This window comes from Heterodontus francisci, chromosome 2, assembly GCF_036365525.1.
Source record: "Heterodontus francisci isolate sHetFra1 chromosome 2, sHetFra1.hap1, whole genome shotgun sequence".
NCBI classification, from domain to species: Eukaryota; Metazoa; Chordata; class Chondrichthyes; order Heterodontiformes; family Heterodontidae; genus Heterodontus; species Heterodontus francisci.
In genome coordinates this window covers 31,407,375-31,425,454 of record NC_090372.1, presented here as the reverse complement: position 1 = coordinate 31,425,454, position 18,080 = coordinate 31,407,375, and the positions used below count along the sequence as shown (strand labels likewise).

Here is an 18,080-nt window from a genome sequence, read left to right as displayed (position 1 = left end):
GCAGGCTGACCTCCAACTGACTCAAAATAATATCCAAAACGAAACCAACTCTTGACCACCATAAATCTTGACATGTCACTTCTCTGTAAACACTCCCCCTAGTCATCCAGGCTCTTGCTGTTTACTTAGCTGAAGACATGTGATTTCCAGTAAGTGTGTTTCTAAACTAAATCCTAAAGTCCTTTCAGTGACCTTTTTAGAAAAAAAAGTCCAGCATTTATGTAATCTCTTCAGTCCTCCAAAGGAATCCATTTCCACAATTTTAAAACGCGAATCCTCACAAAATATTAAAAATGTAAGTACTTTCATAACACAAGGAAGATGCTGTGCCGGTCATGGTGAAAGAGGAGGTAATTCAGACACCAAGGGTTTAAAATTGATATGGTGGTGGTTTTGGACAGGATAGCTGTACTTAAAAGTTGATGAAGCACCAGGAACAAATGAGATGTATCCAAGGATACCGAGGGAAGTGAGGGAAATTGCGGAGGCACTGGCCATAATTTTACAGTCTTCCTTAGATTCAGGGGTGGTGCCAGAGGACTGGAGAATTGCAAATGTTACACCCTTATTCAAAAAAGGGTGTCAAGATAAGTCCAGCAACTACAGACCAGTCCTTTTAACCTCAGTGGTGGGTAAGTTTCTACATACGATAATTTGGGACAAAATTAATAATCACTTGGGCAAATGAGAATTAAATAGGGAAAGCCAACATGGATTTGTGAAGGGCAAATTGTGCTTGATTAACTTGCTAGAGTTTTTGATGAGGTAACAGAGAAGGTTTATCAGGGCAATGTTATTGATGTGGTGTTTAAGAAATACTTTTGGAAGTCCAGAAAGTGCCATACAACAGACTTGTGAGCAAAGTTATAGCTCATGGAACAACAGGGACAGAAGCAACATGGATACAAAATTGGCTGAGTGACAGGTAACAGAGTAATGGTTAATGGATGTTTTTCGGACTGGAGGAAGATTTGCAGTAGAATTCCCCAAACGTCGGTGTTAGGACTCTTGCTGTTCCTGATATATATTAATGACCTAGAAGTTAGTGTACAGGGCACAATTTCAAAATTTGCAGATGATACAAAGCTTGGAAACATTGTGAACTGTGAGGACGACAGTGCAGAACAGCGGCAGTGGCGCAGTGGTTAGCACTGCAGCCTCACAGCTCCAGCGACCCGGGTTCAATTCTGGGTACTGCCTGTGTGGAGTTTGCAAGTTCTCCCTGTGTCTGCGTGGCTTTTCTCCGGGTGCTCCGGTTTCCTCCCACAAGCCAAAAGACTTGCAGGTTGGTAGGTAAATTGGCCATTATAAATTGCCCCTAGTATAGGTAGGTGGTAGGGAAATATAGGGACAGGTGGGGATGTTTGGTAGGAGTGTGGGATTAGTGTAGGATTAATATAAATGGGTGGTTGATGGTCGGCACAGACTCGGTGGGCCGAAGTGCCTGTTTCAGTGCTGTATCTCTAAACTAAAACTAAAAGGACATAGGTTGGTGAAATGGGCAGACAAGTGCAGATGAAATTTGATGCAGAGAAGTGTGAAGTGATTTTTTTTTTTAGGAAAAACAAAGGAAGACAATATAAAATACAGGGTGCAATTCTAAAGCAGATGCAGGAGCAGAAGGTGTATATGTGCATAAGTCATTGAAGTGGCAGGACAGGCAGTTAATAGAGCATACAGCAGCCTAGGCTTCAGGGCCACGAGTACAAAAGCAAGTTATGGTAAACTTGTACAGAACACTATTTCGGCCTCAACTGGAGTTTTGTCCCCCGTTCTGGGTGTCACTCTTTTGGAAAAGATGCGAAGGCATTAGAGAGTGCAGAAAAGCTTTATCAGAATGGTTCCAGCAATGAGGAACTTCAGTTACGTGACCAGATTGATGAAGTTGGAAGTGTTTTCTTTGGAGAAGAAAAGATTGAGAGGAGATTTGATAAAGGTGTTCAGAATCATGAAGGGTCTGGACAGAGTAGATAGGGAAAAACTGTCTCCATCGGTGGAAGGATCGAGAACAAGAGGGCACAGATTTAAGGTAATTGGCAAAAGAAGCAACGGCGACATGAGGAAAAACTCTTTCACGCAGCGAGTGGTTAGGATCTGGAATGCATTACCAGAATGTGAGGTGGAGGTAGGTTCAATCAAGGCATTTAAGAGGGAATTGGATGGTTACCTGAAAAGGAAGTGCAGGGCTACGGGGAGAGGGTAGTAGGTAAACTGCTGTTTTGGAGAGCCAGCACAGACACAATGGGCCAAATGGCCTCTTCCTACACAAACAATTCTGTGATTCTGTGCATACTTGACAAAAGCTAAGCAATCCCACAACCAGATCAAAGCTCTGCAGTGCTGCCACATCTAATTGTGAATGGTGGTGAGCAATTAAACAACTAACTGGAGGAGGTGGCTCCAAAAACATCCCCATCCTCAATAATCGGGGAGCCCAGCACATCATTGCAAAAGACAAGACTGAAGCAAGTGCAACCATCTTCAGTCAGAAGTACTGAGTGGATGATCCGTCTCTGCCTCCTCCAGAGGTCCCCACCACCATAGATACCAGGTTTCAGCCAATTCGATTCACCCCATGTGACATCAAGAAAACAGCTGAAGGCACTGGATACAGGCAATGCTATGGGCCCTGACAACACCCCAGCTGTAATACTGAAGGCTTGTGCTCCAGAACTAGCTGCACTCTTAGCCAAGCTGTTCCAGTAGAGCTACAACACAGGCATCTACCCGACAATGTGAAAAATCGCCCAGGTATGTCCTGTTCACAAAAAGCAGGACAAATCCAATCTAGTCAATTACCACCCCATCAGTCTACTGTCAACCACCAGCAAAGTAATGGAAGGTGTCGTCGACAGTGCTATCAAACGGCACTTAAACAGCAACAACCTGCTCACCAATGCCAAGTTTGGGTTCTACCTGGGCCATTCAGCTACAGACCTCATTACAGCCTTGGTCCAAACATGGACAAAGGAGTTGAATTCCAGAGGCAAGAAGAGTGATTACCCTTGACATCAAAGCAGCATTTGACCGAGTGTGGCATTAAGGAGCCCTAGCAAAATTGAAGTCAATGGCAATCTTGGTGGGGAGGAGGTAACTTTCCACTGGTTAGTCATACCTAGCACAAAGGAAGATGGCTGTGGTTACCACTCACTGCACTGAAAAGTTCTTCCTCACATTCCCTCAGCATCGCTTGTCCAAAACCTTAAATCGGTGTCCTCTTGCCCTTGTACTTCAGTTAATGGGAACAGCTTTTGTTTGTTTTTTTTAAATTAGTTCTTGGGATGTGGTGGTGTTCCCAAGCATCAGCTGCTCTTGTCCTTCTAGGTGGTAGAGGTCAAAGGTTTGGAAGGTGCTGTTGAAGGAGCCTTGGTGAGTTGCTGCAGTGCATCTTGTAGATGGTACACATTGTTGCCGCTGTGTGCCAGTGGTGGAGGGAGCGAATGTTGACGATGGCGAATGGGATACCGAACAAGCAGGCTGCTTTGTCCTGGGTGGTGTGAAGCTTCGAGTGTTGGAGCTGCACTGATCCAGGCAAGTGGAGAGTATTCAATCACACTCCTGACTTGTGCCCTGTATATGGAAAGGCTTTGGGGAGTCAGGAGGTGAGTTACTCGCTGCAGAATTCCCAACCTCTGACTTGCTCTTGTAGCCACAGTATTAACATGGCGGGTTCAGTTAAGTTTCTGGTCAATGGTAACTCCCATGATGATAATGGTGGGATTTTAGCAATGGTAATGTGTTGAATGTCAAGGGAGGTGGTTAGATTCTCTCTTGTTTGAGAAAGTCCCATCTTCACATTGAGGATACCCTCCATCGTGTTGTGTGGCACTACCACCGTGCTAAATGGGATAGATTTCAAACAGATCTGGCAATGCAAAAATGGGCATCATGAGGCGCTGTGGGCCATCAGCAGCAGCAGAACTGTACTCAACCACAATCTGTAACCTCATGGGCCGGCATATTCCCCCATTCTAGCATTATCATCAAGCCAGGGGATCAACCCTGGTTCAATGAAGAGTGCAGGAGGGCATGCCAGGAGCAGCATCAGACATACCTAAAAAATGAGGTGTCAACTTGGCGAAGCTACAACCCAGGACTACTTGCATACCGAACAGTGTAAGCAGCATGCGACAGACAGAGTCATCAAGCTGTGGACAGGATAACGGAAGTGTCCAAGTTATTTGTAAAACAGCTCCTAGTCATTGCCCAAAAAGGAGTTGCAAGAAATAACCATGCTGGCAAAGAAAATATACTTATGCAGAAAAAAATAATTTTATCTTTTAACCTTATCCTGAAGTTGGGCATGGAATCTTTCAAGAAAATTCTCCAGAATACACTTTATGTAAAAGACCATTGCTTTAAAATGATACTTAGTTATTAACAAGATTCAGCACATGTGTGAATGACCTTTACAACATACACAAGAGAGTACAATAAGACAGCATCAAGGGGGTCAAAAGGAAAAAAAGTGTCCGTGCAAAATTTAGGCAGCTTAATACCACTCTGAGCCCCAACACACTGCAACCTTTATTTATTCTACACTGCTAGAGCTTGTAGCAATGATGGCAATTGTAGCAAGTTTGTTTTCATGTCAATGGCGGTGTCCAACTGCTCAATAAAAAATTGTATTTTGTAGTCTAATTGAAGTGATATCATGTTGTCGTTCAAAGCAAATGAGAAATTGCACATTTTATGCAGATATAATTAAGCAGTTATATCAACCAATGCATTGAGACTATTTGAGAAAGTGTGGGCTAATACAGTAAAATAGAGTCCCAACACAGCCTTTAAAAAGCTCCATTTTCTACCATTAATATTTTGTTTCATACTAGGAAATAAAGGGGTTAATATTGCACCACTTGCCAAAAAATAAGTTGCATAAGTTCCCATGAGACAACTTACTACCCAAGTTTGCTAATGCATCTACTATACTAGAATTTAACCATGTTTGGAAACCTTAAGGAGTTAAGCAGCTAACACTCAAAGCAGTTGCTGTGTGGCATATATTTTACATACTGTATACAAAACATAAATATACACTGCACAAGATTTTAAGTCACCCTCTCAATGATACTGTCGGCAACTCCCTTCTACTTAACCATCGATGCACTTATTCCAATAGCAGCTGTGTTTATTTAATTTCAGATTAAAATATTCATTACATCCAATCTCACAGGTAAATGGTTTTTGAAAACCTAGCCAGTTAATTCATTCATTTCAAACAACATTTAGTTTTGGTCACACTTTGCTACATGGGAATTGAAAGATCCGTTTTTATTAAAAATGAGAAAATTTGTATCTAATGCATGCTCTGATTAGCGCGCGCACACACATACATACACACACGTACACAATGACATCTTCCGGCAAATCAGAGTGATAGCAATTTCTCCGAGAAATAAACGGAAAAATGTTGACTAGTGATCGAGCACGATTGGCTACGAAAACATGTGGAAATTCGCTGTCTTATAGGTATTAGCTGAACTTATAGAAAGAATACTGTTGCTCAGCCTGCAGATTCCACAGGCAAATGGGCTGGTGGGGGGGGGGGGGGGGGGGGGTAAACATTTTACTAGTCTTAGCCAGATTTTTTTGACGGAATTGGCTCCTTTCCCATGCCACTCCATGTTTGAGGAAGGGAATAACTACACATCAATGCCAAATAAAATAAAACCTCATTTTGGGTGGGTAGCAGAAAGAACAGATATTCACAGGCTTCAACAGTAAGGAATTTTTTTTTTTTTAAGTATATAACAAATCATTGGCAAAGTTATGAAAACCTATTTACTGAAAGGTCAAAGTAAATTCCCTTTGTGCTAGTAAAACAGTAGACATTAAGTGGTTTAGTTCCCTCATATGCACAACACTGCTCATTCAACCATCCATCTACATAGTTGAAAGTTTGCTTGTAATACGTATCCATACAGCATGAGATAACGTCCATCACACTTCAAAAATCACACATGAAAAATATCTGCCACACTCGCACTCAATTGGTCCAAATACCATATTCCATAGAACCATAGAAAAGTTATGGCACAGAAAGAGGCCATACAGCCCATCGTGTCTGCGCCAGCTGAAAAAGCTAGCCGCCCAATCTAATCCCACCTTACAGCACCTGGTCCGTAGCCTTGCAGTTTACAGCATTTCAGGTGAAGGTCCAGGTACCTTTTAAATAAGTTGAGGGTTGCTACCTCCACCACTGTTCAGGTCAGCGAAATCGAGACACCCGCCACCCTCTGGGTGAAAAGGTTTTTCCTCATGTCCATTCTAATCTTTCTACCAATCACCTTAAATCTGTGCCCCCGGTAATTAACCTCTCTGCTGGGAAACTAGTCCTTCCATTCTAGGCCACTCAATTTTTTACACCTCAATTAAGTCACCCCTCAGTCTCCTCTGTTCTAAGAGAAACAATCCTAGTCGATCCAATCTTTCCTCATTGCTGCAATTTTCAAGCCCTGGCAACATTCTTGTAAATCTCCTCTGTACTCTCTCCACAGCAAATATGTCTTTCCTGCAATGTGGTGACCAGAACTGTATGCAATACTCCAGCTGTGGCCTAACCAGCATTTCATACAGTTCCAGCATTACATCCCTGCTTTTGTATTCTATCCCTCGGCCAATAAAGGAAAGCAATCCATATGCCTTCTTCACCACTTTATCTACCTGTCCTGAACCGTCAGGGACCTGTGGACATGCACTCCAAGGTCTCTGACTTCATCAATATCTTCCCGTTTGTTGCGTATTCCCTTGCTTTGTTTGCCCTCCCTAAATGCATTACCTCACACTTCTCCAGATTGAATTCCATTTGCCACTTTTCCACCCACTCAACCAAACCATTGATATCATTCTGGAGTCTACGGCTATCCTCTTCACTATCAACCATACGGCCAATTTTTGCGCCATCTGTAAACTTCCCAATCATGCCTCCCACATTTAAGTCCAAATCATTAATATATACCACAAACAGCAAGGGATACAACACTAAGCTCTGTGGAATACCACTGGAAGCTACCTCCCATTCGCAAAAACATCCGTCGACCATTACCCTTTGTTTCCTGTCACTGAGCCAATTTTGGATCCAACTCTCCACATTCCCCTGTATCTCATGGGCTTTTACTTTTCTGACCAGTCTGCCATGTGGGACCTTGTCAAATGCCTTAATAAAATTCACGTAGATAACATCCACTGTACTACCCTCATCAATCCTCCTCGTTACTTTCTCAAAAAATTCAATCTAGTAAGACACGACCTTCCCTTAACAAATCCATGCTGACTATCCTGATTATGCCGTGCCTTTCTAAGACAGTTTATCCTATCTCTCAGAATTGATTCAAATAATTTGCCCACCACCGAGGTCAGAATGTCCAGCCTATAATTATTTGGCCTATCCCTCGCACCCTTTTTAAACAATAGCACAATGTTTGCAGACCTCCAATCCTCTGGTACCTCATCTGTATCTAGTAAGCATCTGCTATTTCCTTCCTGGCCTCAACAACCTGGGGTACAATCCATCCAGCCCTGGTGATTTATCCACTTTCCAGGTTGTCAGACCATCTATTACTTCCTCTCTCATTATGCTTATCGTATTAACATTTCACACCCCTCCTCTTTAACGACAATGTCTGCATCATCCCTCTTCTTTGTGAAGACAAGCGACAAAGTACTCGTTAAGAACCCTGCCTACATCATCTGCATCCACGCAGGAGTTATTCACATAAAAGGAATGAAGCACAGTCAACTGAACGATGCTAACAGGCTCACATACATTTACATAGCGACTTTAATGTAATAAAATGTCCCAAGGCGCTTCACAGGAGCATGACAGAACAAAGTAAGACATCAAGTCGCATTAGGTCAGATGACTAAAAGCTTGGTCAAAGAGGTAGGTTTTAAGGAGTGTCTTAAAGGAGGAAAGTGAGGTAGAGAAGCAGAGAGATGTAAGGAGGGTATACTACTAAAATCAGTAGGAAAGGCACCAATGAAGAAAAATAACAAATAAGCCACAAGTGAACAGCACAAAAAGTCACCAATAAATAGCAAAAAGGGGAGCAAATGCTCAGAACATTTTTGAAAATGTTTTAATGCCATCATAGGTTATCAACCTTATATACTAGTAAAAATAATAGCATTTCAAATATAATAGACAATTTAACTAAGCCATAGAGATGCATTTTGAAACCTCCCTCTACTGCACTGACTGCCTCCCTGGCGCCCGAGGCTTAAGCTTGCATTGTTGCCACTGTTGGCTCGACATTGACTACAACTCCGAGAATGCAAGAGTCACTCTCTGCATGTCACTCTGATGGACTACATATCCCAGAATGCAACTTAAGGCTGGCACCTTCCACTCATACTGAGAGGGGAATTTCAAACAATCTCAAACTGCCATTTATAGAGCATGCAAAGACTTCGTGTCATAATAAAAGTAATCCTAATGCTGTGATATATCTGGATTTTCTGATTTAACAAAAAAGTTCTAGTTTTCTGATTGAGAGTCTCAATTTTTTTCTCTCTCAAAACAGCTGGTCCCAATTTGCAATGCTTCAGTACTATTGAACTGGTAAGCCCTGTAGTAAAGTGAACTAAAAGGCAGTGTTCAGCCTAACGGGCAATAGTTACTTGACTAACAATTCCTGCTTGGGCGCTCTTGATGCAATCTGGGTTGTGACAGAGATTGCACTGAATACACTAAATAAGTAAGCTAAATTTGTTTTAAAGCTAATAGGTACCTGAAGGAAAACTACAACAGCTGTGAGTTTGAGGTTTTTTTTTCAAACTTTAAACTACTGTACCCCAATTAGCTTACTCACCAGCTTGGAATGAGACCACCATGCTAAATATCACAACTGTGTTTCAGACCCCAAACTACCATGAGCAATGCAGGAGATCAACTGGTGCCAATAAAGCATAATAAGTATGCATCTAATCCAACTGCACCAAGACTTAACCTGTGGTGCAAATGAGAGAAATTATTTTGGAAAGGAATAACTGGAGAGTTTACTGACCTATGTAGATCCTTCTGCTGAATCTCTGCATCAGTAGCAATACAAATACGTGTAGTGGAATAAGATTGATGATGAACACGTAGCCACCCCATGCAGATACCTGAAATCAATGTGCAAAAATAAATCAAAGTTGACGTGAAATACAAGTAAAGCTATATTGCATGAAAAACGTCAATTCCCATGACTCAAGACCAGTACTGAAACCATAAATATTTCACAGCAGATTAACCAGGTATAATAAATGAACAGGCACAGCCACGTAATAGTTTTAGCATTGGCTTCTTGCCCCTTGAATTCATTTTGCAAGATTGGGAACATGTATCATCATCTCAAACTGGCTGGTAGATAGAGCTCTGAAGTTTAGCAAAAGTTCTTGGATTTGGATAAAGAATGGATAATAACCTCCCTACACATTCGCATCAGTCACTGATGGACAGTATAAGCAACAGAGTTGTAGCTGGACATATAAATTTTAAGTTGGGCGATGAAGTGTTACCTATCTTTGTTATTCAATTCAGAAGCAGGGAGGCACTCATCATCTCATTAGCTGGGATAATCTGATGAGTTACTAATCAATTCCATTCCCTGATTGACCTACCTTGCAGGGGAAGTTGTTTAATGAATGGGCCTTCGAATTTTAAAAAGCATCTTTCAGATGTAATTATGGGCTTGAATCAAGCATAACTATGAAACCAAATGTACACACACTCTGCAATTTAGCCATGACTGGTATACTGGCAACCTATCAGAAGACATTTGGTGAATAGGAGTCAAGTTTGGGATTAGGACTTGACGGAGACTTGAGATACGGCCACACAATCATTTTTCTGCGTCACCCCTGAATCGCTGCAAACATAATTTTTTTTTGAAAACAACAAACAGCAAGCTGTTCTGGGAAGAGGACAAAGAGGCATGCACATTGAATACATGTAAGGCTTCATCCATATAAGCAACAGAAGTACAATCCATCAAGTTATTTTTAGTTTCGATAAAACTCTATGGAATAATGGAACAGGATTCAATCTGTCTTACCATGTAAAAGTAGGACAAGCAGCAACATATTGTCCAGAAAACAGAGCCAGTTTTCACAGATTTAACCTGAAATGAACAATGCACAAAGTTGCAATTTTTAAAACACAGCATCAAAAATAAATTAAGCTCCATCAGATTTCCCACTTATACCCTGCAATAGAATTAGCGTACTTTTCAACATTAGAGGGCAACACATAAACCAGATACGTTGTTATTTTTGGCTCAAAACTGCTACAGTCGCAGAAGCAGAGTCATAGTCATTTATGACATAGGAGGCCTTTCGACCCATCAAGACCATGGTAGCTCTTCACAGAGCATTCCAAATCAATTCCACTCACCCACTCGATCCCCATAGCCCAGAAAGCTTATTTCCTTCAAGTGCCTATCCAATTTCCTTTTGAAATCATTGACTGGCTCCACGTCCACCACTCTTATGGGCAGCAAGTTCCAGATCATTACCACTCTGCGTAAAAATGTTCCTCAAATTTCCCCTGCATCTCTTCCCCAAAACCTTCAGTTTGTGTCCCCTAGTGCCATCAGTTAATGGAATAGTTTTTCCCTGTCCAACTTATCTAAGCCTGTCATAATCTTCTACACCTCTATCACGTGTCCCCTCAATCTCCTTTGCTCCAGGGAGAACAACCCAGCTTTTCCAACTTAACCTTGTAACTATCCCCCGTCCCTGGAAACATTCTGGTAAATATTCTCTGCACCCTTGCAAGGACCCTCACATCCTTGAAGGATTCAAGAATCTAGTCCAAAAACAAATACACGATTTACAAACCAGTTAGTCCAGAATCTGTATAGAATAGATGTGCATCAGTGGAAAAAGTTAATCTAGTCTCAAACAAACATAAGGCTATTATGCAAAATAGAGCTATGCTGTTACAAGGTGCTACAACTGCCTTATCCTTTTATGTGCTTGAAGAATGTAGTACTTTTATTTGGTGCAGCGAGTGGGGCAAGGAGGGTGTGAAAAGTTCAACTGCAAATTTAAGCTTTTGGAGGTGCTGGGTGGCGCCGGGGGGTGGGGGGGGGGGGGGTGGTGGATGGGGGTGCAGAGTTTGGGTAATGGCATTTTGTATTTCTGCAACCAGTCGGAAATATGAGGATGGAACATTAACTTTTAATAATTTTTAATACAATAACCTTAAGGGCTCATCCTGGAACACATTTCTTTAATTAGCTAAATACAATAGAACAAGATAAGACAGCAGTGTGCTTGAGCATCTTGAGCACAACTACTGACATTCACTTTTTTTTTTAAACTTATTGAATATCAACACTCAACTTTATAAAAATGCAATCACTATCCAAGTCCTGTGTACAGGCTATCAGATTTATCAGCTCTTGTTTTAAGGCAAAAAAATCTCCCATAATGAAGTGTAGCTCCCCAATGCTGGACAGCCTCTCAATCAGGTTCAGACCAAATTCCCCTCCTCCCATGTCAGCATCAACTGGAATTCAGTGTTTCCTACAAATCACGCGATATACAAATAGTAGATTAATCTGACTTTGCAAACAAATCCAAATGTCAATTTTCCTGCAAGATATGAATGTTTTTTTTCCATTAACCAGCCAGTAAGGGAAAAAAAACTGCTCCTGACACTTGAACAGTTAATTCTCCCCCCAGTCTGTGTTTTCAAGGGCTTCCATAACGCTGGGAACTCAAGTAAAAACAAACAGAGAAAGAATATCTGGCAAAGTCTCAGGGAATGAAATTAAAAACTAAGGGGTCTGAAAGACATATTTCAAATAGGTAATAAACTAAACAGTTCAGATTTACTCTCTTGAAGACAGGACTGATATTACTGTCACAACCACTATAAGCATGTAGACTGATGAGCCAAGGTACTATTCAGAGGGCTAAGAAGTTTTGCATTCCTGAAAATGATTGTAAACAAAGGAGTGATAACAGCTCGGAGGAGACTTCCTCGAAAAAAAACTAGTGAGGTAACAGGACCTAAACGATGCCAACAAATGGCAAATAACCTCTCTGTGCTAGTCGTGATGGCATTGGATATTAAAACTCAACTCACTTGCACTTCTGCCTCAGCTCTGGTCTGTTATGTATCTTACACCTGCATGTATGCTTCTTTATTTAGCTCTCATGATAAGGAGGATCTGTGTCTGAACCAATATTATGGAGCCTTAGCATAACCAATTAAACTTGCATTCCACCATTCTGGCAATATATTACTGTATTATTCAAAAATCGCAAGTGAGGAATGTGATACTACTCAGACATCTTTCAAAATCTCCTGCTTATTCTATTCACTCACTATATACTTAGATCATCGGCTAGGACTTTCTCCCAATTTTGGTCTTGTTCTCATGAAGGAAGTAGTTTCTACACAGAGGCCAAAATCTGCACCTTTTTACATATAGAAACATAGAAAATAGGAGCAGCAGTAGGCCATTCAGTTCTTCGAGCCTGCACCGCCATTCAATACGATCATGGCTGATCATCCAAACTCTGTTCCCGCTTTCGCCCCGTATCCCTTGATTCCTTTAGCCCCAAGAACTATATCTAACTCTTTCTTGAATATATTTAATGATTTGGCCTCAAAGGCTTTGTGGTAGAGAATTCCACAGGTTCACCACACTCTGGGTGAAGAAATTCCTCATCTCAGTCCTATATGGCTTACCCCGTATCCTTAGATTGTGACCCCTCGTCCTGGACTCCCCCGCTATCAGGAATATCCTTCCTGCATCAAGTCTGTCCAATCCTGTTAGAATTTTGTAGGTTTCTATGAGATCCCTTGTATAATTGCAGCAAGACATCCTTGCTCCTGAACTCTAATCCTCTCACTATGAAGGCCAACATACCATTTGCCTTCTTAACTGCCTGCTGCACCCGCATGCTTACTTTGTGACTGGTGCACAAGGATACCCTGGTTTCGCTGTACCTCCCCCTTTCCTAATCTATCGCCTTTCAGATAATAATCTGCCTTTCTGTTTTTGCCACCAAAGTGGATAACCTCACATTTATCCACATTATACTGCATCTGCAATGTATTTGCCCACTCACTCAACCTGTCCAAATCACACTGTAGCTTCTCTGCATCCTCCTCACAGCTCACACTCCCACCCAGCTTTGTGTCATCTGCAAACTTGGATATATTACATTTAATTCCTGCATCTATATCATTAATATATATTGTGAACAGCTGGGGTCCGAGCACTGATCCCTGTGGTACCCCACTAGTCAGTGCCTGCCACTCAGAAAAAGACCCGTTTATTCCTATTCTTTGTTTCCAGTCTGCCAACCAGTTCTATAGCCATGTCAGCACCTTACCTCCAATCCCATGTGCTTTAATTTTGCACGCTAATCTCTTACGTGGGACCTTATCGAAAGCCTTCTGAAAGTCCAAATACAGCACATCCACTGGTTTTCCCTTATCTATTCTACTAGTTACATCAAAAAATTCCAGTAGATTTGTCAAGCATGATTCCCATTTCGTAAATCCATGTTGACTTTGTCCGATCATGTCATTGTTTTCCAAGTGCTCTGCTATTACATCTTTTATAATGGACTTTAGCATTTTCCCCACTACTGATGTCAGGCTATAATTCCCTGCCTCCTTTTTTAAATAGTGGGGTTACATTAGCTACCCTCCAATCCGTTGGAACTGTTCCAGAGTCGATAGAATTTTGAAAAATGACCAGCAATGCATCTATGTCAAGGGCCACTTCCTCAAGTACTCTGGGATGTAGATGATCAGGCCCTGGGGATTTATTGGCCTTCAATCCCATCAATTTCCCCAACAGCATTTCCCTACTAATACTGATTTCATACAGTTTCTCTTCTCACTAGACCCTATGTCCCCCAACATTTCTGGGAGGTAATTTGTGTCCTCCTTTGTGAAGACAGAACCAAAGTATGTATTTAATTGGTCTGCCATTTCCTTGTTCCCCATTATAAATCCTCCGTTTCTGACTGTAAGGGACCCATGTTTGTCTTCACATATCTATAGAAGCTTTTACTGTCCGTTTTTATGTTCTCTGCAAGCCTACTCTCATACTCTATTTTCCCTTCTTAATCTCTGTCCTCCTTTGTTGAATTCTAAATTGCTCCCAATCCTCAGGTTTGCTGCTTGTCCTGGCCATTTTATATTTCTCCTCCTTGTATCTAATACTATTCCTAATTTCTTTTGTAAGCCACAGTTGAGCCACCCTTCCCATTTTATTTTTGCGTTAGACAGGAATGAGCAATTGTTGCAATTCATCCATGCGCTCTTTAAATGCTCGTCATTGCCTATCCACCATCAACCCTTTAAGTAACGCTCCCCCATCTGTCATAGCCAACTCGCGTCTCACACCTTCATAGTTTCCTTTATTTAGATTCAGATAGGAGAATAGTACCCCACAAAAACCAAAAGTTCTCCTTGAATTTTGGTATAATGCACTAGGAATTATGCCCATAACTTTCTCCAGCCTTCTCCAAAAAGTGATAAATACCAGACCAAGAGATTATATTCAAAAATAACTTGCATTTATATTAATGCTTTTTAACACAGAATGACTCAAGGCACTTGATAAAAGGAAAGAACCTGTTTTATAGAAAACTTGGTTTGCTCCCGGAATCTATCGCTCCATCGGCATAGAGAAAAGTTCTTTACTGGGGGACTAAGGTGATGAGGAAAACAGGATATTTACACTTTTCACCAAACAATACAACTATAGAATAGTAACTAAAAAAAAACTTTCCTGTTTTACATTGGATATACTGCACAGACACAGGCCATTCAGCCCAACCAGTCCATGCCGGCATTCGTGCTCCACTTGAGCCTCCTCCTACCCTTCCTCATCTAAATCCATCATCGTAACCCTCTATGCCCTTCTCCCTCATATGCTTCTCTAGCTTTCCCCTTAAATGAATTCCTCTACAACCTAAACCCTAAACCCCAGGTCTTAAATTCCTGCCTTGATAAAGAATTTTCCTGGATCTAAATTCGCCATACCCATGGAGATCTTAAAGACTTCTACTAACATGCCCTCTTATCTCACCCACTCACTTCCCCACCACCCAGACGGTGGAGTACCAAGATAGATGCCCTTTCACATAACAGCCCTTTAAATTCAGGCCCCATTGCCTCCTCTGGACTATAATTCTATACCTTTTCTGTCAAAAATGTGGAGGTCAAAACTAAACTCAGTAATCCAGCTGCAGCTTCAAACAGGCCTGATACCAAAACATTTTATTTGCTTCCTTGGCCACCTGCAATACTGAACCTGTCTACCAAAACGCTTATCTCTTTCTTGCTGTTATATCATGATTATTTAAGGTAAGCACAACCTTCTCCCCTTCCCTACTTTAAACTCATGACATTACAGTTTTTTTGTTACTGAATTCCATCTGTAGGGATGATTAAAATCAATTTTCATTCATTTCCTATATTCCCCCCTCCCCCAAAATTTGGGTAAAATCTGATTTTTTTCTGAACATGCAGTCCACATCACCCTATAAAATTTCCTATTGTGCTCTCCCTACAGAATGACAAGAACACAGAACTTGCTGCCACATGGAATGATTGAAGTTCTAATGTATTCAAGAGGAGACTTGATGCAAGTATGAGGGGGAAGGGACTAGAGGGTTAGAGGGTGCATTGATCAAGCCTTTTCAATGTATGTACACCCTAACGTTACAGATGCTTTGTACACTATCTCCAAATTTAATTTTTTTTAGTAAGATGCATAAACATGCATAGAACCTAGGTGGGGTGATTAATTAGAACATATACTGTAAACTATACTAGGTGGGCCAAACAGCCTGTTTCTGTGCTGCAGGTTCTATGCATGTTTATGCATCTTACTAAAAAAAAAATTAGATTTGGAGATAATGTGTACAAAGCATCTGTAGCGTTAGGGCATACATACATTGAAAAGGCTTGATCAATGCACCCATGTTATTAACAAAACAAACACTGGCATGAGAAATAGAATACATTGCTCATTGCATATACCGCACAATTTAATTTCAGTATCCACTATTTCAGTTGTCAGACTCAAAATATTTTTGCTTATTGGTGGTATGTTTTCTACTTTAAACATACAATTTAGCATCAACATTTTGAATCACAGTCCATCACAGAGTATGGGTGCATCTGACTGCTAAAATAGCTTGATGGCAACCTGCAAATTTATATAACATCTGGAACTCCCCCAAAGGACCATTAAGTGGTGTCTGTGAACTGAGTACATAATTGTGGGCGGCATTTAACTTAACTCTGCCTTATTCTCTCACTTTTTCTGATATTTAATGTACAGAATATAAACAGATTTTATCTAACTTTATCCAGTCTTTTAGGCTCTCACTTCCCCTGGCTTTTGATGGTATAAATAAAAACAGATCCCACCCTATTCCAAAAAATAATTGTTTTTAAAATCAGTAATGAAAGTAACTTTAAAAGGCTCTTATCCATCTTCCACTACCTCTGCCCCTTAGCCTAGGCTGCGCATGTCACTTTGTATTATGTGCATATTAGCATTATTGGTCATTATATACAAGTTGAGCCCTTCTGCAAACAGACACCATGGACAATATATGGCTCGAAGTTGGGCAGGGAGGGAATTAAGAAAGCAGGAAGTGCAATTCTGAGGATGCGAGGCTGGCAAAGGCTTGGGAAAGATAACGTGATTGGAGAAAGAGGGAAGTTGAGGGGCTGAAGAACAAAGAGGAAACAGCCATATAGGTAGTCTCAATCTTTTGAGCTCTTCACACTTGACACTGAATTTAGCAAGGAAGTGGGGCAAAAGAAATGAGAAATCACAGCTGTTTGCTGAGGAGGAAAGTCTGGAATTGACCTTCCCATCCAGGTAATCCAACAAAAGAAAGAGGACTGTGCCATGGAGGAGGAGATGCAATATTGATTGTCTACTGTGAGATCTAATTGGACCATCAGAGCAATAATTTAAGTGTGCATCAGTCTGCAGCCTTTAAACTTGAAGATGTGAGGTGAATGGCGCAGCCAGAAGACTGAAGGACTTGGTGAGGATGAAGGCAAAGAAAGAACTAAGTGAGCTGATGAATAGGCTGACACAAGGCATCAGCATAGTTAGTGTGCGACAGTAGCTTTGGGGAGTGGGGAGGGGATGGATAGGAGAGAGAGACAAGTGTCATGCAGAACCCCACCTGCCAAGAATGAGACATATTAATTTTGTCATATGAACATCGATTTTAGACTGTTGCTGGAGTGAAGAAATGACTTGTTTGAAGATCACCAGACACTGTGCTGGAAGGACATTTGCATACTAAGAGACACTGCTTATGGAGACAAAGGACTAATCCCCGCTCCAATTAACTAAAATGGATTTTGATCACCAGACACTGAAGGCGTAAGGACGCGCCTTCCAGGGCCTGCTAAAATGATATAATCCACAAAGCCAGGACTGGTCAGGTGACTAACTGGCTGGTCCAGGTTTTTTGAACTAGCCACTGGACAGTTTGAATTCAGAAGGCAGTTTTGCAACTGAAGCTAGAACAAGCAAGTCTCTCTCTCTCGCTTTCTCCCAAGCCACCACACCCATGGAAGACATGCAAACCTCGAGAAAAAAGACTCCGACATCGAAACAAGTTGAAGCGTGAACTGGGCGCCAATGAACAGTGCAATTTACTGGCAACCAAAGACTCCACATTGAACTTAAAGGACAGTAAATACCTAACAGATATTGCCTCAAACTGTTCCCCTTTGTTCTTTCTACTTTTTCTGTCTCGATCTGCATGTGTTTATCACGTATGCTTGCTAGCGTGGTTGCGTCACATATTTGTAGTCGTTAACTGGATTAGAGTTTATGATGACTAAATTTCTACCTTTCTTGTTTAAATCAAAGAATACCTGCCTGATTTCTTTGCCTTACAATTGGAGCAGTGAACAAGGATTCACTGAGGGGGAGCTAAAAACACTGTTTTAAAATTAAACCCTGTTATGGTTAAACCAGGCAAAGGCTGAGAGGGAACCCCTAGACCCCTTCTCACCTGGTCGTAACATAAGGGAGCTTTATTCCAGGGTGGAGTATGAGGTTAGTGCAGTTGGAGGG

General features: G+C 41.4%; 1 protein-coding gene across 1 annotated transcript in view; it reads right to left on the bottom strand.

Annotated features, from left to right (window-relative positions):
* Positions 1 to 18,080, bottom strand: part of stt3b (STT3 oligosaccharyltransferase complex catalytic subunit B) — a 177,122-nt gene that overhangs the window by 61,598 nt on the left and 97,444 nt on the right. Inside the window, exons 4-5 of the mRNA XM_068056496.1 lie at positions 10,041 to 10,106; positions 9,009 to 9,108 (exon numbers count right to left, since the gene is read on the bottom strand). Of these exons, the coding sequence (XP_067912597.1) occupies positions 9,009 to 9,108; positions 10,041 to 10,106 (166 nt within the window). The remainder of the gene's footprint in view (positions 1 to 9,008; positions 9,109 to 10,040; positions 10,107 to 18,080) is intronic.